This window comes from Terrapene carolina, unplaced genomic scaffold (genome assembly GCF_002925995.2).
Source record: "Terrapene carolina triunguis isolate 2854851 unplaced genomic scaffold, T_m_triunguis-2.0 Scaffold247, whole genome shotgun sequence".
NCBI classification, from domain to species: Eukaryota; Metazoa; Chordata; order Testudines; family Emydidae; genus Terrapene; species Terrapene triunguis.
In genome coordinates, this window is record NW_020664598.1 from 9,442,468 (window position 1) to 9,464,164 (window position 21,697).

The 21,697-nt window shown below is 42.1% G+C and overlaps 1 protein-coding gene across 2 annotated transcripts; it reads left to right on the forward strand.

Annotated features, from left to right (window-relative positions):
- Positions 1 to 794: 794 nt before the first annotated feature.
- GLT8D2 (glycosyltransferase 8 domain containing 2) lies at positions 795 to 21,362 on the forward strand. 2 transcript variants are annotated; one of them, XM_024200068.1, is made up of 10 exons: positions 795 to 1,110; positions 3,702 to 3,746; positions 7,259 to 7,354; positions 8,729 to 8,897; positions 10,170 to 10,287; positions 12,931 to 13,015; positions 15,306 to 15,418; positions 16,134 to 16,300; positions 18,096 to 18,231; positions 21,135 to 21,362. In XM_024200068.1, exons 2-10 carry the CDS (start codon positions 3,728 to 3,730, stop codon positions 21,288 to 21,290), a joined length of 1,059 nt encoding a protein of 352 aa, XP_024055836.1. In that variant the 5' UTR covers positions 795 to 1,110; positions 3,702 to 3,727; the 3' UTR covers positions 21,291 to 21,362. The 2 variants fall into 2 exon arrangements, with proteins under 2 accessions (XP_024055836.1, XP_024055837.1); XM_024200069.1 differs by having other exon boundaries at positions 18,119 to 18,231.
- Positions 21,363 to 21,697: the final 335 nt, after the last annotated feature.

Sequence of the window (21,697 nt, forward strand, 5' to 3'; positions counted from 1 at the left end):
TTTTGTAAATGTCCCCTAGTTTTATAAAGGGACAAACCAACATTGTGGAGGTGAACACTTTTGAAAACATTAGCATGTTTGAAATCCACATTAAATTTTTACATCTTGAGCTTGACTGTAATGGAAACTATGATAAAACAATAGAAAAAAATCTGTAATCCAAAAAATAAAAATAAATTGTTTCTGTTACAGTAGTCCAGTGGCAAAGTATCAGTACTAAAGATTCCAGCAAAATTCCAAGGGTAAAAGCCTGGCCCTGTTGAAGTCAATAAGAGTTTTGCCATTGATTTCATGCGGGGGGAGGAGGATGAGAGAGATTTCACCACAAATGTTCAGGCTTTGCTGTTATTGAGATTCCAGTTACATTTAAAAAGAAAAATAAACTAACCTGCCAATAAGGATGCTAAGAAAAAAGCCAGCCTAATAACCTTTAATCCACAGCGATTGTTAAAGACACATGTCATGCTGTCCTTAATTGTGAGTATTTTCTAAGACTTAATATACTTATTGATGTCATATTAGTGTTCACAGTAGTCATGCAGTATGTTAATACATTGGATTTGTGCCCATTCTTCTTACTTGATTCTTGCTTACCAACAGTTACTCTTCATCATTACCAAAAATAACAATTAAATAAAAATGTTACTCGAGACCATGCGATTGTTGAAGTTGCTTCTGGAGGTATTTGCTTTTCCCCCCATCTGGACTTTTGTTTCCTATGGGATTTATTTGCAATCTACCGGATGAGGATCTGAGGGGAGTTTGCCAGATCTGGGGCTGCATCATTCAGCACATCTGGAAGTGGTTTATGGGGCTCTTTCACTACGCCAGTGCAATGTCTGGATTCTGAGCACCTTCTCAGAGGCAGAAAAAGGAAAGAAAAACCAGCACCGCTCCAAAGTACACTTGAAGGATTTGAAAAAGGATTCCCAATTTAAAAGCATTACTGTGGCCCTTTAAGGCTCATGTACCTAGGATTTCCAAGGGGAGTCATGGGCAAGGCAGTTTTGGCATGAGCGCTTGCAGTTTTGGGTGAGCTAGGAACCGAGTGTTGTCGCCCTGCAATTCTTCTGGAGAAAGAAGCCGTGAGTGCTGTGCTACGTTTGAAAGGTAAAGACTAATTAAACAGGAAATATCTAAACAGTAATGTCACTGTTTCATATGCAGCTTTCCCTGCTGCCGCCCCTCATTTTGTTATATGATCTGGCAATTGTGTCTAGAGACGTCAGATTCCAGTAATCCGCGTTTAGGAAAACTAGGGGTAAATGTTTGCAGAGTAACAAGTCGAGTTCCTTTCTTTCTTGAAAAGCTACAAAATGCAGATATTAAGAATCTTTTCAAATATTGAACTAAAAGTTTTGTTATATGTGAGTCTTTCCAGGTTTGGATTTTAAAGATTAAAAACTTGGAGCGATTTGGACTGTTTTAATTATGTCTGGAGCTAGTGTAGGGTTCTGACAGGCCAGCTGCACATCGCAGTGACTGCAAGTTACATTTACAGTTTGGGACAAATTCTGTAAGATCCTATTGAAATCAATGACAAAACGGCCATTGATTTCACTGAGGCCAGGATTTCACCCCAGGAGTGAGAATTTTGTCCACTTACAAAAATTACTGATTCAAATTTCCAGACTAGAAAGGAAACAATATTTGTGTTCTGTGCACAGGAGAGGAGATTTCTAAAGGCAAAGCTCTTCTCTTGACTGATCGCCTGATCTACTTACATATGTAAATCAAGGGGGTTCTGTGCATATGGAGAGAGCAGAATATTGGAGTCTAGATAAACAGTGCAGATCTGATAAGAATTTAGCCCTAAAATAACTTTTACCTTACACTATGTTTATTAATTTGTCTTTTTCAAACCAGTCGCAATATTTACATGCATACAGACTGTTCTGTTTATGTGTTCTGTTTAGAATTTAACTTGTCAATCAAAATTGGAGACTGACTCGAGATCTTTCCGTAAACTCAGAATTAACCAATAAGACATAACTGTATTTTGTGACTCAGCTTTCAAGAATTCATACCACTCTAGGCTCCTCTCCCTTCTCAATGAATCAAAATGAATTATATTTAAAAATAATAAACATAATATCTGTAGCTCCAGGCATGAAAATATGGAAAAAGGGGGTTGAGATGCCAGGAACAGCTACAGTGCTAGAGGGAGAAACGTCACACACGTACATTGTTTTCTTTTTTGCCTGTGGTGCTGTGTAGTTCTTGTTTGTTTTAATTTTTGATATCTTATCTCATGTCTTCAATAACTTGTTTCCTGAAGTTTCAGTTTGCTTTCATAGATTTACAGGCCTCAGGCGATTGGAATGTAAAAAGAAATTCCCCTTAAACATATTGCTCCAGATTATGACTGACCCTCCATAGGTGTAGTAGAGGGGCCAGAAGGCTAGCAGTGCTTGGGAGCTTGAGGAATGTGGGCTGGCCAGCATCAAAGGCAGCTCTTATTAGGGGCAGGAGAAAGGCCTTGTGCTCCCTGTACACAACTAATCATCCTTTTTGTTTCCAAATGTGTGCCTAGTGTGGTATTTTATTTTTAAAAAGAACTGTTTACGAGGGATTTTTTTTAAAGGCCTATATCCAGGGAAGAAAAAAAAAAAGTAATATTATTTTTTTTAAATGATGCAACTCAACATCTCTATGATGAGCCCATCATTAAAATCAGTGGGAGTTGTGACAGGTCTAAATTTGGACCCATAAATTTAAAAATAAATCATAATCTGCTTTTTACTATTAAGATTTTCTAAACTCGTACCGCTTAAAGTACAAAGAAAAAAGTAATTTGGCTTCTAAAATACAAGGAAATGTGGGATTTTCCCATAAATGTCCATTAAGGGAATTTAATACTTTCCTCAGAGGCATCTGATCCTGGCCACTTTCAGCGCTTGACTACAATGACAGTTTTAAGGAAACTTCTAGTTGCTCCAGCACTATAGATGATGTGGTTAAAATGCTCGTGGCCAGTCTTCACCAATGCTCTCCCCTTGTTGCTACAACCCGTTGAATTATGCTGTCCCCTGGTTGCTGCCACCAGTGAAATTACACTGATGTTATAGCAGTGGGGGAAGAGTTCCCTACAATTGTCAGTGCAGACACAGCCCAAGACAGAGACAGGATTCTAGGCTAGATAGCTCCTTTGTCGTATTTAGTATGGCAATATCTATGTTGCTGTGTGATTGATTATAACAAGATCTAGAAATGGCATTATGGTGTTTACATTTGTTGTTCTGCTGTATGGGGAGTCAAGGATAATTTCAATGGATTAAAATACCTACAGATGCATTTTGTAAACACATTGTATATTTGCATATGTTTTATTTTCTGTTTTACATTAAGAAAAATCTGTGTTATAGAATGTAAGTATTGCTGATATAAGTGACTGTACTGAGTTTATCGAAACATTAATTGTTTCGCTATAGTTATATAGCTTTGAAACTGGTTCATGTATTTAAAACATTTTTGCTTTATAAATTCTGGATTATATAAGGTCATAAATTGTTGCCCAAAACATTGCAAATGTAATATGTTTTCATGAAAAGCTTTGCAAAGTTAGGATCCAATCCTGCTTCCATTCAAGTCAAAGGCAAAACCTAATGGTGCAAAATTGGGCCCATAAAATACTAAAGAAATATTCATCACTGTGTTTATAACTTCTCTCTTTCTCTCTCTCTTTTTTTTTTTAACTACAGATTGCAGTTCTTAACCAAAGGAACATATGGCTCTGTTAAGGAAAAGTAAGAAAGATTCAGAACATTTCAATATCAAATTGATTCACATATTTTTTTAAACAGCTAGATAAAGATCATGTAAAAATTTTACAGGAGATTGCATAGGAGGGTTGCATGCTAATTTATTACTCCAATTCTGCAAAGCACTTAAACCATTCCTAACTTTAAATTTATGATGAGTAACCCCTTCCCTGCTCAGCAAAGCACTTAAGCATGTGCTTAACCCCATTGAAGTCAATGGGAATACTCATGTACTTTGCTGTATTAAAGGCTATAATGACAGCATCTAATCCTGACACATGCTTAGCACCTGCAAATTCCATTGAAGTTAATAGGCCAGATTCAGAAATGACATGTATGTTGTATCCACCACGCAAGGTATTAACAAACTTTAACAGAACTTTATTTACAGTGGAAGTCTCTTTTCCAAGCTGTAACTGCACACCCTGTAACTCTCCCAGCCTCCTCAACTCCTCCCCCCTCCTTCCTGTTTCCTGTCCTTTCAGACTCCCAACAGCCAGTGCTCCCAGTTCCAATAATCACATGCAGCATCTAAACACCACAATGTAATGTGGTGTAAATTAGAAGTTAGTAAAAGTGGGTGAGTCTAAACTGTTGTAATTTATATACCGAGTGTCTGGTAATAGATCTAAGAGGGAGTAAATTAAACTGTGTGGAAGAGGCTAGTTTAACATACATCTTTCTTACATTTTCCTTTTATGTGTTTTCCTGTTACCTGCCTCTCTTCCAGTCTTCGGTGTGGAAATTATACAAATATAGACTTTCTTATATCTGCTCACCGATGTGTAACTTGCATCATCTTGCACATCACTTCTGAATTTGAATCAATGGAGAAAATCTTGAGAGGTGCCACTCTGTGTTGGCCTGATTGACACTGAGAACAGTGAGGCTGTAGAATGGCTTCTCATTAGGTTCACAGTTAGGTCCGTTGGAGTTATAGAAGCTCTTGCATGTAAGCACTTCCACCTCCTCCTATACCTGTTTGCAGATCCCGATCCTTCTGTTTTCCTCATGGAGGAGCCATGGAAGCTACTGCAGTGTTGAGGCAATATTAAACCGTATGAAGCACTATGTAAGAGCAATCCAGGGACTGGGGCTCACTCTGAGCCTTCCAAAAAGTGGATGGTTGTGAGTTTGAAGGGGCTATGCTAGCTCCCAAATTCCAGTTTTCTTGGAACACGGAGACCCCCAATGTGGATGAGTCCTTCGCTTTCGTGGCTAACAGCTCTGTTGTGATGCTATCAGTTGGTTCCATAGGCCGCTTGCTTCCCTTGTTGTCAGTCAGCTGGGGAGTATCTGCTCTCCATCCCCCATGCAGGAACATCTTGAGAGGCACTGCCTCCCACTTGACATCACTTATCAATATAGCAGAGGGGATGGAGTCTTGGAATTCTGCCTCTGGGGGAATGGATGGATCTTTTTGGGTATGGAGCTGCTCCATGGCCACTATTGAGAAGGAGGGCTCCACACTCAAGACATGATTAATGCCTTTGGGTGCTGAGTTTAGCTTTCCTGCAGAGCTCTGGTGGATTTTATGCCTTCTTAGCACCACAGTTAGGATTTGGCCCAATGGGATTCAGGGTTCTCAATACCTCTCAGGATTAGGCTAAAGTGAGCCAGACTATGCCCTCACTAGCTCCATGCAACCCCACTGAAGTCAATGGGTGAGATCCTCAGCTGGTGTAAACAAGCATAGCTCCACTGACATTCTTGATCTATGCTAATTTACACCAGCTGACGATCTTGCTCAAAAGATTTGTACAGGTGTAACTGAGGGCGGAATTCTGTGTTCTATGTATTTTGTATATTTTGCCCATTCTGAGAACATTTATGATGCTACATAACTAACAAAATAGAATTGAAGATGACATTCGGCAAGTTCGTTGATGATGATGATGCTTATTTACCCTTAGCGTTTCCAGTAACATCCTACTCAGTCAGGGGTGATTTATGTTAGATTGCTTAAGCATTCAGTCCAAGGCAGACTCTGGTAGAAGCTGAAAAATCCAAATATACAGTAAGGCATTTGCTTTTCACATGCTTTGATTTTGCTAAGTAAAGTACTTGAATCAAAATATTTATACCTTTGCAAATATTTTGGAACATGCAGTTTCTGTGGCATGCCGAGTTTATTTTTGTAATGCTTTTAGAGTTATCCTCAAATAGACCTTGAATAGCTGAACTATTTCATTGAAATGATCTAAAATGCTTCACTGTTTGAAGGTCTACCCAAAGGGGTTTTGGGTAAAGGAAAGGGACAGGTAGGGTTAATTCTGAAATCCTATGGCAATTGGAGGACCACAGGGTAGCCAGAAAAAAAGTTCCAAAATCACTTCACGTCTTTTTATACGTCTCTTACACATTTTAAAATCAGTACATTCAATTATACAAATAAAGAAAAACCGTGCACTTCTTCGTTACCCTCTAGATATGTGTATTAGACTTCCAAGTGACCTCAGAATCATGTTCTCTTCCTCATCCTTCCACTTTCATCCCCCTCCCTGTGTGGTCAGTTCCTCCTTAGCTTAGGACCTAATTCTGCAAAGAGTTATTACTGAATGTAGTGCTTATTACCACATATACCCCAGGCTGCATTACCTTTTCCAATCAATGTCCGCTGGGGATAGGGTGACCAGATGTCCCGATTTTATAGGGAGAGTCCCGATTTTGGGGGCTTTTTCTTATAGAGGCACCTAAAGTCCCCCACTCCCTGTCCTGATTTTTTACACTTGCTATCTGGTCACCCTAGCTGGGGATGATGGACAGCACCCTGTCCCCCGCCTGCCTGCTGCTCCCTCTGCCCACCTAGTCCCACCCATGTTTGGGCCATAAAGAGCATTTTTTGAGGGGTAGAAGAACTGTGAGGTCAGTATCACAAAGGTGGCTGAACCACTATTCTGTGTGGGATAGAGGATGCTCATAATGGTATGAAGTATATAATACCCCACTTTGGGGATGGAAACAGTTTGCAGCATCACTATAGAAAGTGTGCATAAGACCAATCCCCACCAAGCCTGTATCTTGCTGTCTGTAACTATGATGAAAATGGATTTGTCTCAAATACAAAAGCAGTTAAAACCATTTTCAACAATAGTTAAGGAGAAAATGGGGAAAGAACCTATGGCTGCCAACCATTTTCAACAGGTAATTTTCCTAGGGTAAGCAGCCCTTGAATAATAGGCTTAATGATTTAACAGTTTTCCTATTTTGGAAGTACTTGCAATCAGAACATCCTTGAAAACCAAAACATCTGGAAAGAGCTGACCACAGATTTCTGATTATACTGGACACAGGCTACAGTGCGAATTTCTAAATAAATCTTAAAAGCAGTTTCTGTTTTTAATTCGGTCAAATAGCAAGTGAGATGAGATTTTCAAAACAAATACAGGAATACAGTAAATGGCAAATATGTAGCTGGTAAAATAAAAATACAGGTATTTGAGCAATTAGCATTAGTTTTTATATTAACTTTTAACCAGTTGTCCTCTTTATTTCAGTTAATCAGATCTTATTATTCCTACTTGTTTTGACCATCTGTGTCATTCTGTATAATAAAGTTCACAAGGTGCCATCTACATTAAATAATGAAACAAGTAAGTAGCTCATTATTTTATTCTGTTCAGATTTCATGGTAACTAAGCACTGGTTTCTGTTCCTGCTGTAGGATAAATAGGAATTTATAACAGAATCACTTGTGTTATTTTGATGTAATCTAGGACACAGAACTTTTAATTTCTAGATCAGCTGATTTGAATAATACCAGGTCAGTAGTGGCTAAGAATCTCCATTGTGATGCAGGGCCTGATCCAACTCTCCTTGAGGCCAATGAGAATTCTTCCGTTGATATCAATGGGAGCTGGGTCACATTCTCAATTTTTTGCAGAGCCTTAACAGAGAAGTCAATTGGTAACAACCACGAGGATGTGTTTTAATGATGGGAATCTGCCTGCTTGGGAATAGACTGAGACCACTAGTTCATTTCCAACAGGCCATCAAACAGAGGCAGCAGGTAATAGCCAACCTGAGCCAGCCAACCACTGACTAAGGACTTGTCTACACCAGAAAGTTTTTCTGCTTTAACTGTACTGGGTGCAATTATACTGGTGTAAAATGTAGGGAATAAACTGTACCAGTATAAGCCACTTTTATATGGCATAACTGCTTTCACACTAGGGATTTTACCAGTATAACTATGTTGATTTATAAAATCCCACTCCTAAATGACATAGTTACACCAGTAAAACTTTTAAGTGCAGATCAGACGTTGGGGTGAAAGACTTCATATCGTAGTCCAGGTCTAAACTACAGACTTCTGCTGGCATAAGTCAGGGTGTGAAGAGGTGTGATTCTTGAGCAGTGTTTCTCAAACTGGGGTCGCCGCTTGTGTAGGGAAAGCACCTGGCAGGCTGCCACTGCGCCGCTCCCAGCAGCTCCCATTGGCCGGGAGCAGTGAACCACGGCCAGTGAGAGCCGCGATCGGACGGACATGCAGACGGGTCAGGTAAACAAACCGGCCCTGCCCGCCAGGGGCTTTCCCTACACAAGCGGCGACCCCAGTTTGAGAAACACTGTTCTTGAGCAACATAGGTGTGTTGGCAGAAGCCCCTAGTGTGGACACAGTTATATTGGGAAAACCGTGTTTTTAGAAGAATAGCTTGTTTAACTGGTGGGAGGTGATTATAGTGTACAAAGCACAGCTGCATCCACACAAGGAGAGCTTTGACGGTGTAGTATATTCCTACATCAATAAAGCACTTCTAGTGAAGACTTAGTCCTAGTATTTATTTTGGTATTATGTGCACTAGTGTCAGTACTGTTAATCGTGTTCCCCAGCTCTTCACCCCTTAGCAGCTTCCTGAGCATTGTAACACTTTTGCTCTGTTTCTAGTTTATACAATTCAGAGACTAGGTCTGTTATAAAATGGTGCTGAATTCTGTACACTAATTTGGGTTTTTGCTATATGCAGTTGATTTGGAGAGTCCTGAGGAAATGGAAGAAGAAATTCCAGTGGTGATATGTGCTGCTGCGGGTAGAATGGGTGCAGCGGTAGCAGCAATCAGTAGCATCTACAGCAACACCGATGCTAATGTTTTGTTCTACATAGTTGGCCTAAAGAACACAATTCCACATATCAGGTAATAGTATTTACCAAAAATTATTCATTCTGCTGCTTAGTTAGGGCCTAGGGTGACCAGATGTCCCGATTTTATAGGGACAGTCCTGATTTTGGGTTTTTTTTCTTATATAGGCTCCTATTACCCCCCTCCCCACCCCCTGTCCTGATTTTTCACACTTGCTGTCTGGTAACCCTAGTTAGGGCCAGATTGTTACTGGGCTTTGCATTGGTGCACAGGGATTGGGGGAGGGCCCAGGGAGTCATTCCTCCCCCCCTGTGCAAAGGCCATCACAGTCACAGATCCTGCAGTCCCCTGGGTACAGGGATTGCTGCCTGCTAGGGGCACCAGCCACCCCAGAAGGGGACTAATCTAAGCCAGGTGGTGGCCACAGCCCCGCACCAACCAGCGGCGGAAGGGAGGCCATGCTGCAAGATGGTACAGTGTGTGTGTTTCTCCTGCACAATCCTTCCTGAAGCTGCCTCTGGGAAAACGTGGCTTTGCACTGCTCCATAATTCAGGGCTGTGCCTTCAACTTCAGAGGAGAAGAACAGATAGAGTGGGGCTAACATAGAAAAAAGGAGAGGTAAAGGTTATAAATATGGGGTTCAACCATGGTCATACAAAATTGTAGATATTGTTTAAAGTGGGGTGGATTGAACCCAAGTGCAGACCAAGGAGGAATGAGTAAATCAATGTAGGGGCCATCTCAATGAAGAAACAAACTCATTCAGGAGTCTCTCTCTTTAGCATATTTATATAGCCTTCATTACTTTAGTTTCTTTACAATCTTTAATGTATTTGTGCTCCCAACATATCTGTGAGGTAGAGAAGCAGTTAACACCATTTTACACATAAGTAACTGAGATCCAGAGCCTCAGAAGTATTTGGGCTTCTAACTTCCTTTGAAATCAATGGAAGGTAGGATTCTAAGTACCTTGGAGGAACTGGGCCAGATAGAATAAGTGACTTGCTCAGGATGACACAGGAAGTCTGTAGTGGAGCAGGGATTCGAACCCAGGTCTGGTAAGATCATTAAAAGGTGCAAATACTTGTCAAAATGAGGCTCAAGAAGAGAATCTCCTATAGAGCTGGTCAAAAAATGGAGTAAAAAGTTGTGAAACAAATTATTTAAAAAAGTATTTTTTTTCATTGAAAGTTTTTTGTGTTTTGTTTTAAAACCAGTAGTCTTAAATATAGCCAGGGCATGTGCCATTAAGCACTTTGACGTTTCATACTGAAGGTCTCTGTGGTTTTCTGTAACACACTTTTATCATTTCTCTTTCATCTCAGAAAATGGATTGAAAATTCCAAACTGAAAGAAATAAAGTATAAAACTGTGGAGTTCAACCCTATGGTACTAAAAGGAAAAATAAGACCAGATGCATCACGCCCTGAGTTACTCCAGCCTGTGAGTAAGCAAATACCATATATCATCAAAACAGAGCTGTCATAGTCTCCAAGATTTTAATGCACATTGAAGACTTCAAATCTCCTTTGTGCTCTGCTCCTTCGTACAGAACCACTGGGGTATTAGAGGAGCCATACCAATTGGTAATAACGTTGGATGGTTTTCTTATTAGACTAGCACACCTCCTGTGGCAAGTGCTTCTACTCCACATTGTTGCTCTTTTGCTCTATCTCCTGAGGTACAACTCCCTTTATATGTTGTAGGAGATCCTTCCAGGTGGATGACCTGACTTGATTAAACCCTGGTCTGACCTGGTTAAATCTAGGCCAGGCCATATACTTGGGCTGGCCAGTGGAGAGACCAAACTTAACTAGCACTTTAGAGAGCCATAAAAATAACACTTCTGTAGAGATGTAATCAGAATAATTAGTGTTACTGCCTTGCCCACCAAGACTGTAACTCCTAACAGATTACATTTTTTTCTTACACATCACTCAGGTCTTGGCTACACTGGCGCTGTACAGCGCTGCAACTTGCTGCGCTCAGGGGTGTGAAAAAACACCCCCCTGAGCGCAGCGAGTACAGCGCTGTAAAGAGCCAGTGTAATCAGAGCCTGCAGCGCTGCAAGCTACTCCCCTCGGAGAGGTGGAGTACTTACAGCGCTGCGAGAGAGCTCTCGCAGCGCTGGCGGCGCGACTACTCTCGTGCTTCACAGCGCTGCCGCGGCAGCGCTGTGAATTGCCAAGTGTAGCCAAGGCCTCAGAAAAGGAACCAACAACTAAATGTTGAGACATCACTCATAGAGAGGAGATCGTTGCAGCAATGTCCCCGCTAATTTGCCCATCTTCCTGCATGGGACGTTATCTGTTTGGGAGCTTAACCCTGGGGTTTATTATTATAACTTTAAGAACTTAAACTCAGCTGCAACCCTGAGCTGACTGTGTTCTGGGCTAGTGACTCCCTCCCAGCGTAATTTAGAGCCTGAAGGCTACTCTAACTTACACTGGCTGCCTACAACTGCTATTGACTGATGTGAAAGACAAGGACTGCTAAAATGCAAGGACGCTGCAAACGTGTCCCCTTTCTAGGGTTGCCAACCCTCCAGGATTGTCCTGGAGTCTCCAGGAATTAAAGATTCATTTTCAATTAAAGATTATGTCGTGTGAAGAAACCTCCAGGAATACATCCAGCCAAAATTGGCAACCCTCGCTATGCTCTTTCCCTCTGCAATGCCCCCTGCTCCCGCAGAAGGAACTGTGTGTAGTGTAGGATTTGCTATGCCAAGCCTATGCCACTGGAGGTGTCCCTTATGCTGGGGTGATTCTCCTGTGCCTAGCTATGCTGCCTTTAGGAAGGCTTTGTACTGAGAGTGCTGTGAAAAGCTGCTGCACTGCAGTGGAAGATCTGGGTAGCGTTGCCAGGTGTCTGGTTTTCAACCAGAACGCCCGGTCAAAAAGGGACCCTGGTGGCTCTGATCGGCACCGCTGACCAGGGCGTTAAAAGTCTGGTTGGTGGCACACCAGGGGCCCGGGGCTAAGGCAGGCTTCCTTGGAGCCATGGTAAGCACTGCCGGGACCGCCCCTGCACCCCAACCCCCTGCCCCCAGCCCAGAGTCCCCTCCTGCACCCAGATCCCTCATCCCCGGCCGCACCCCAGTGCCTGCACCCCCAGCCGGAGCCCTCACCCCCTCCCACACACACACCCTGCACCCCAACCCCTTGCTCCAGCCCAGAGCCACTTCCTGCGCCCCAAGCCCCTCATCCCCGGCCCAACCCCCAGCCAGAGCCCACACTTCCTCCCGTACTCTGAACCCCTCGGCCCAGCCTGGAGCCCCCTCCTGCACCCCAAACCCCTCATCCCCGGCCCCACCCCAGAGCCTGCACCCCCAGCCGGAGTCATCACCACCTCCCGCACCCCAACCTCCTGCCCCAGCCCAGTGAAAGTGAGTGAGGGTGGGGAAGAGCGAGCGACGGAGGGAGGGGGGATGGAGCGAGCGGGGTTGGGACCTCAGAGAAGGCATGGGGCATGAGCGGGGCCTCAGAGAAGAAGTGGGGTAGGGGCGTTTGGTTTTGTGTCATTAGAAAGTTGGCAACCCTAGATCTGGGCCATTGTGAATAAATACTGACCACCGGGCCTATTACATTTTTAAAGTTAAAGTGGCAGGATAAATCTCTGAATGTAAACACCCAAGCAGACTGAGTCTAATTCAGGGAGAAAGGTGATCTCCTGGGACTTCTCTAACATTATCTTGTGGCATTGTGGGTCAGATGCATGCATGTTGTGTCAGCATTGACTTCATCTGAGTTATACCAAGGAAGAATATGGACCCCATGTGCTTTAGAATAATCCCAACATTTGACAGAGAATCTACAGTTAATATTTACAAAGTTTTTGGGAGAAAGCCTGGCCCCTCTGAAGTCATTGGGAGGAATTTCCCATTGACTTCAGTGGGGCCAGCATGACATTGTCTTAAAGAAAATATGGAGGCAAGTTTAAAATTGTGGCAATCAGTAATGGTAGTTGGAGAATGTACAGTGATGAGAGGACTAAGTCACGTTTGAATCCTGAAAAAGACATTCAAGGTGACTACATTAAGCCACTGTGCCACTTACAGTCTGTCATTTTGATTGGTTTTTTTAACAGCTGAACTTCGTTCGATATTATCTCCCCCTGCTTATCCACAAACATGAGAAAGTCATATATTTGGATGATGATGTGATTGTGCAAGGTAAGCTGTCATCCAAAAATTCTTGGAACGTAGCAGAAGTTTGCAGCAGGAAGTTCAACTGCTTTATTGCTCACCAGGAAAGATGAGCTCTATTTAAAATTGAGGATGTGGCCTGGAGTACTACACTTATGACAGCTTCACACTCACCCTTACATAGTATTTAAAAAAGGAAAATCAAAGGGACAATTTCTACTTTTGGATGTTTGATCCTGATCGTAGGTTTGTGGGTGACGTTCAGTGTTTATTGCATCTGATCAGTTGCTGTGCATGAGTGTATAAGGCAATTCCAATAAGCGTGGTTTCACGAGAACAGGCAGCAATACTCCTCTCTAAACAGGACTTGACGTTTCCTATTTTGTTTGGTCAATGTGAAGCTGACCTTGAATCCCCACAAATGCTAGCATCCTTACCCCAAATAACTGCTTATTCTTGAGAGAGAAGAATTTACTCAGATCAGGTTGTAAAAGACCCTGTATCCTGTTGTTCTGAGCACCCTCAACTCCTATTTATATCTATGGGAGCTAAGGGCACTCAGCACCTCACAGAATCAGGCTTATTGATATTAATATCTTATGGTTAATAAAGACAAATCAGAAAACAATTCAAGTGCTGGAAAATCCCTCCATGCCCATACAGCAAAAGCTAAGTAGAGGCACAGTTATCTTTTCAGATGGATTTCTCAGTCTGTTCATTCCTTTCTTTGCCACTTTCTCTGTTCTTTCTTCCTGCTAGTGTTGATGTCTTCTCTTGCTTTATCTTTTTTTTCCCCTTCAGCATTCTTCCACATCCCTGTTATTTTGATAGCACCTTTCATCCAAGGATCTCAGAAGCACTTTGCAAATGTTAATTAATTAATTAAGCCTTATGAAACCCTTATGCAGTAGGGTGTCCAAGGACATTGGGTCAAGTTAATCCCTGGAGTAACACCTTTGAAGTCAGTGGAATTACAACAGCAAAGAGTTTGGTTCATTTAGTTTTCAACAGCTTTTCTGCAGTTTTTCTTGCCTTCAGATGTAGATTTCAGAGCAGCAATACTTAAAAGGGCACTGTTGACCACTTTTTAAAGTTGGATTTGTTTTCTTTGCCTTCCCTTCACTTTCAATAAGCTTGATAATGCAATTTCTTCCACATTATACTATCTGGGGAAAAAATAGATTTCCCCCCACTTACATACACCTTTCCAATGGAGTCAAAATCTCTGCCTTTTTTTATCATCAGTGATGTTAGCAGGAATATTAAACACCGTGGAACAAATTCTGAAGTCTTTGCCTAGTCAAAGCTCCCTTTGAAATGAATAGGAGTTTTGCAGAGGAAACACTGAACATGGATTTCAGGATTTAGCTCTATGGAAATAGTATTTGTTAGCTAAGTGCTTTCTGCAAAGCAACAAGAGGTGCACACACTGAATTTTGGTGTGTCACACCAAAAACACTGCTTTTGATTTTCTTGTTGTTTTGTTTTACATCTCACAAAACAGAAGCTGTTTAGAATCTAGAGGAAATTCCTTCCCAGATCATAACAATTTTAAGGTAGGTCAATTTTGAACCATAAATAGGTTAACAGTGTCCCTTTAATTCAAACACTGTACCATTGTGGGACATGAATCCTATTTCAGATTTTCAAACAAATTGGTGAGTTGCCCCTACAAGATGATGTAGTTCCTGCTCATTTCCAGGATTTGTATTGCCTCATGCTAATATTGCTTTATTCGGGTTTCCTAGCAAATGAAAACAGAATTATTTCATCATTAATATAGCCAGGAGCACTGTGAACATTTTAGCTGCTGGTGTTAGCCTATGAATATTATGAGCCCACTTTTCAAACAGCGAGGCCTAGTATCTTAATAAGATATAGCGAAATAATGCCCTAAGGAGAAAATCTGCTCCCCTGAACAAAAACGCAGGTAAAAGGGCATTGTGCAGGGGACCAAAGTGGGATGTAAGGGGAAGGGGACACAGTCCCCCATCCAGAGGCAAGGTACAGACATGCACATCTGTGCAACCAGGCTACAGCTCATGTCTCATGTTTGGACCTTCAAATCAGCATATAGGCACATAAAGTATAGATGAATACATGCAAACATAGGATTCTGACTTCCAGTTACGGGACCCATGTTTGAAACCAATGTCCATAGAGCAAAATTCTGCCTTCCTTACGTCCAGGCCATCCCTTGAAATTGGTAGGGTTGTACCAGTGTAACGGAGAACAGAGATTGTCCTAAACAGTCTGAAAGACAGATCCATGGCAACGAAACAAACCCATTCTTAAACTCCCAATTCTGTATTCGCAGGTGACATCCAGGAACTGTACGACACAAAGCTAGCTCCAGGCCATGCTGCAGCTTTTTCAGACGACTGTGATTTGCCTTCTACTCATGAAATGGTGAGAAGTGTAGGAATGCAGGTAAGATGTTAGTTTTAAATTCAGATTGTTGATGGATTTTTACGTACAGATTTAACATGATTTTCTTCATCCCCAAATGAAAGTTTTCTCAGGGTAAAGTATAGTATTAGGACTTAGGTACATAGTTTAGTAAGGGGAATTGTTTCCTGTAATCATCTCAAGATGTGCTGTCTCCTGATTCTTTTGCAGTATGTTTTGTATTTTACTAAACTCTTCTTGTTTCGTTAGGTCACTTGTGCAACATATTTAGAAAAGAGTATTGATAGGATTGATATTAGACTTTCTGATAACTGAGAGGGAGTGAGGGTTGAACTTTGTGGGCTGCTCAAAATATATTGTTTGAAAACCAAATCCGGAGTGGTACGGAGCATCTGCAACTGCCATTAAAGTCCAGTAGCCTTACGATAACTACACTGGTTTTACGCTAGATCACCTACAGTAAGGTGAAGAGGAGTGGGCCAAAAGACAAAGCCCTGTAGGACTCCCATGGAAATATCGCTAACACATAATGATTAGAATATCCTGTCCTTTAGCCTTGTGCCTCACACTGAAGTCAAGGCAGGTAATAATAATCTAGAAATCCAGTTCTCAGAGCTTATTTTTCAATGCCTATGTATTCTGCATGTGCATGAGGTAGATACAGCTGCATCTAAACATATCTAGACATAAATTAGATTTACAGTAGACATCTATATATAATTTGCCTTCTTTCTAGAACACATACATGGGATATCTGGACTACCGGAAGCAAACAATTAGAGATCTTGGCATCAGCCCCAGTACCTGCTCCTTTAATCCTGGTGTAATTGTGGCTAATATGACAGAATGGAAGCACCAGCGGATTACAAAGCAATTAGAAAAATGGATGCAAAGAAATGTAGAGTATGTACAGATATCGAAGTCTTCACTTTATCCTGACTGAATGTGGTGTTTAAAGTTGAATTTTCTGTTCATTTTTCAAAGGTCCATTACTTAAGATGTGCTTCCCTTCACAGATCGTAATGCAAAATAACTGTTTGTTGCACAATTTCCACCTGTTCTAATCCAGCTGCAGTCATGAACAACATAAAGTGACCACTTGGGACTCTGCAGTCTTGTGCTGACTCAGCAAGCCAGGCCTAATCCTGAGAGGTGCTGAGCACATGCAGTTTTCATTGTGGGTGATCAGCCCCATTCAGGATCAGGCTGTTTATGGGCAGAGCTGATCTCTCCTTCTTGCAGTGGGATCAGAGTGGAAAGAAACTCTCTGTTCTCGCTTGGGGCCCTATAAACTGCAATGTCAGCAATACTGGAAAGGGGACACTTTTTTTACATAACCCAAGAACCATTTCTTAAACACCAACAAAAAGCCCATTTTTCTTCCTAAAAAGATAAGCCATAATTTACATAAACCGCTGAAAATCAGAAAAAGACCCAACCCCAAGAAGCTGTAAAAGTGGCAACTCCACTATGAGAAGTCATGGGGGTCGGGGACTTTATGGCATTCTCTTTAAAAAACAATGTACCCTGTTTCCCCGAAAATAAGACATCCCCCGAAAATAAGACCTACTTCCAGTTTTGCCTCTCGCTGTAATATAAGACATCCCCCGAAAATAAGACCTCCCCGATAATAAGGCCACCCCGGAATATAAGGCCCCGAAGCTCCAGGAAAAATAAGACCTCCCCTGAAAATAAGACCTAGCGCATCTTTGGGAGCAAAAATTAATATAAGACACTGTCTTATTTTCGGGGAAACACGGTATGGTCAATGACATGAGTCTATTCACAAAGTATTTGTGGTATCAATCCATTGTCAGCGTGTGTTGGTAACTTGAATATCATCTGCTGTACTTTGCACAGGGTAAGTCAAACTGCAGTAAAGCAGAGCTGAAATGAAAATGGATCATACTGTTGGTCACTTGTCAGTTTTCTGCTACCCTGGGAAAGCAAATGAGAGCCGGGGAAGGAAGCACACAGAACTAGGGGAGGAAGAATAATATCCCAGGACCAACAGCTACAACTGCATTGCATATGAACGGAAGAGGAATGCAGACAGCAGCCTTCCCCAGTTCCCTCATTTGGCCTAGCACTTGATTTTATTCCTTTTTAATGCTTAAAAGAATACCCATGAACACTACAGCAAATTGCTGCAAAGATATAGCAAAGGGGTTTTACATTTTAAAGTGCACACACATTCTCTGTACCTGGAGTTTGTGCCCACAATAAAAACAACTCTTCCCCGTCTCATGTGGACTACCTTTTGCATCTGTAAATTCTGTGCCAGTCCTTTAGACTTTAAGCACTTCCGAACAGGGGTTGGCTTCATTTTAGGTCAGGTTCTGGCACGCTCCAACTGAGTAGCCACTCATTCTGAGAGGAATCCCAATGATTTCATTTCTGCCACCATGAGGCATCCCGTTGATTTTGCTGGGACTACTTACAGAGTAAGGTACTACTCAGCATGAGTAAGAGTGTTAGACTTTGACAAGATTTCTCGTACAGCACCAAACATTGTCCACAATTAGAAGAAAAAAAAACCTATAAGTGTTGGAATGCCAGTAAAAAGGTGCATATTTAAAATTAGGTAAAGAAGTAGCGTTTGTCTATACAAAGCAGATTTTAATAGTAAATTAGCCAGAGCATTAGTATTTATTGTTTTTGGCTTCTGGTTTTGTAGTAAAGTTCCTTTTCATTTCAGGACTCTTTTTTGCCTTTTCACAGAGAAAACCTCTACAGCAGCACCCTTGGGGGAGGTGTGGCCACCTCTCCAATGCTCATTGTATTCCATGGAAAATATTCTACTATTAATCCCTTGTGGCATGTCCGACATCTTGGTAAGTATGTTTCATTTCAAAACACTCTGGGCTGGAACAAAATACAGATAAGATTTAAGGACCCTATGGATGATTTTGCTCATCCTCAGTACATTACTTTATGCCTCAGATCCCACATCGCTGCTCTACACTCATTCCCCTTCCTTCCAGATTCAAAATTAGCCCTTTATCATTTTCCTTGTCTTACTACAGCTGTTTACTTGAAGCTTCTCCTCCCTCCCCGTCTTCAAATTAACCACATTCCTGGAAGATATGCTTTAACCACCCAAGTTATTGGGCTCAATATGGGGTGAAATGTAACAACCAATGACATGCAGGAGGTCAGGCTAGGCGATCTGATGGGTCCTTCTGGTATTAAACTCTACGAAGCCAGGGGCTGAGAAGCAGTTGCAGGCTAAATCACTGATAACAGCCCTTGGGCTGGGGTTAAAGGTGGGATAGCTATTTTACACAAAGAGCTAGCTAGATCATATTGGCCTATATACTATGATACAAATGTATAAAAGGAAAGTATTCCATACTGGAAAATGAGACCTCACTGAAGGGGTGACTGAAACTGGCTCTGGCCTGATCCAAAACTCTGGTGCACACTGAGCATGAAGACAGCCAGAGAACATAGGAAACTTCATGTTTGGATCAGATGGGATCTACCCACAGCAAGGTGCAAAACCAGTCTATTAAAAAGAACCCTTAAGAGAAGGGTCTTTAGTTTAACTTTCCAAAATCTCACTAAAGATGTATTTTTGAGACTGGTAGTTCACCTAGGAATGAAAAAAATAGGACAGGGGAATACTGGAATCAGAGAAATATTTAGCAGTTAAGGTTACTAATTGATTTATGATAAATTCCTCCTTCCAGAAGAAGGGTGTAAGAGTGCATGGCCGCCTCTCCCTGTCAGTCTCAGAAAGAGGCCATGCCCCCTTGCTGTCTTATTCTGCAAAAGGCAGTCTGAAAAAGGGGGAGGAATTAGCTGTTTCTGGGGCTCAAGCCCTCCAGCAGGGCAGGGCAGGGAATAGTTTAGTGTCCTAGCTCTGGCAGATGGTTGGCTAACACAGGCCTCTTGGCCTATGGTGGGGTGGCAGGGGGTAGTGGGACACGGCCCACCCAACTCTACCATGTCCCAGACGAGGCCCCTAACAGTGGCGGAGTTTTCTGCCATTGAGTCAGCAGGAAATCCAGTCGCAACACGCCGACCTGGGCTTAGGCAGCAACGCAGCTGGACTAGAGTCGGCTGTCCCTGTGCTACTTCCTACCCTCCCTTTGGGGTGTACCTGAATCCCGGGATTGTCCGCTGTCTCCCCGGGATACACAGCCAGCAGTGGCGTGCCTAGCAGCTCTGGTGAGTCTTTGGGACACCAGCGGCCTTCTGTGGGCTCCCGTTCCAGCAGCGGGTTGTAAGTGTCTGTCTCTCTCGGTAGCTCCAGCTCAACTGAGCTGCAGAGCCCATCTTTTGTACTTCCTGTCTTGCCCCCCGTTTCCAGCAGGGCAGGCATGGCCTTCCTGGCTTCCCCCACCAGGGGGCTGACTGGGAGGCACCACCACCTATCTTGGAGGGAGGCCCTGCCCCCTCACTACAAGGGCAAACATTATATTGAGATGTACTAGTAGGAGTAACACTTGTCTATAACCCTCCACTCCACCCTCATCAAAGATTTATTTAGAACAATGCAGGATTTGGGCACCATTTTTTAAAGAGGCACAAACATAGTTGAGTGTGAGCACTATGGGGTAGGGGGCCGCCTCTTGCTGTTTGTAAAGCAGCATGTACAGTACATCATTTGTAGGGCCCTACCAAATTCACGGTCCATTGTGTTGTAATTGTAGGGGTCCTGACACAAAGTTGTGGTGGGGGTTGCAAGGTTATTGTGTGTGTGTGTGGGGGGGGGGGGGGGGGGGGGGGGGGGTTGCGGTACTGCTACCCTTACTTCTGCACTGCTGCTGGCGAGGTGCTGCCTTCAGAGCTAAGCGCCAGGCCAACAGCCACCGCTTTCTGGCCACCACTGTCACTCTCCAGCTACCCAGCTCTGAAGGCAGTGCAAAAGTAAGGGTGGCAATACCTCGCTCCCCCTAAAATAACCTTGTGACCCCCTTGCAATTCCCTTTTGGGTCAGGACCTCCAGTTTGAGAAACGCTGGTCTCTCCCGTGAAATATGTATATTGTGTGCTTTTACCCCATACAAAACCAGATTTCACGGTCCGTGACATTTTTTCATGGCTGTGAATTTGGTAGGGTCCTAATCATTTGTGACTGACCAATACTAGAAATCAGACAGGTCAGCAGTGATAGACTACAGTAATGAAAATTAAAAAAAAAAAAATAGCTTGAAGAAAGGCTAGGAACTGGGCATATTTAGTGTAAAGAAAAACTTTAAAAAAAAAATCATAATTTTTCTGAAGTATAAGACAGACAAGCCTAGAGTGTCACTAATCAAGGACAGAAAAAGTAAGAGGCTTGAATACAGCTGCAAGGGATTTCAAATAAGGCAAATTTTTCCTAGAGGGAGAGAACAGAAGCTGCTAGGGTAGGTTGTGCAATTAGCTTCAGGGGACAGAGTCAACATTCACCTGGACAGAAGGCTGATGGTTCAGTTGTGCATAATACAAGGTAGTGGACTAGAATAGGCACCTGAGGTTCCTTATGACTCCATCTATGCTAGGATATTAGAATAGGGTAGTGCGGTTATCCAAAATGTTGTGTTAAATAGAACTAAGTATAATGACAAATGTGAATTAAGTTTATCAAAATAGCCCATCATGTTTAGTACCAGTAAAAAGTATACTAATTAGCATATTTTTTCTTTAAATCAGTTTTATTAAAAGTTGTATTTCATTTAATTGCATAGTATCTTCCAATACCGATCTTTACGAAAGCTAGAGATTTATTTCTGTTTAAAACCCCACAGGCTGGAGTCCCGATGCCAGGTATTCAGAGCATTTTCTTCAAGAAGCTAAATTACTTCATTGGAATGGAAGGTATAAACCTTGGGATTACCCTAGTGTTCATAATGACCTATGGGAAAACTGGTTTATCCCTGACCCATCAGGGAAGTTTAAAATGATTCGTCCCAATAGCTGATACTGAAAGACGTCTAATATGTTTATGCCTTTAAAAATAAATCAGTTTCCAGCAAGATCGTAATGGATTATTCTATTTCTATATCATACTTTGCAATACAGTTTATCTTCTGTGTAATATATGATAACTATTGTGTTAAACTGTATGTGTAACTGATTTTACAAAACTAACCTTAAGTATTTAAGCTTTACCCTAAAAATAAACTTGTGCTGGTATAGGGGGTAATACATACAAACTTCAGATTAGCTTGAGTTTCTAGTAATACTGTGAGATATTAGTTTACTTGATTAAAAACATTTTAAGATGTTTACAAAGATGAAAATCAGGACTAAACAGAATGGGTTTCAATGCAGTGTCTTGTATCCTCTAAAGAAGGTTCCAGTTGCTTGC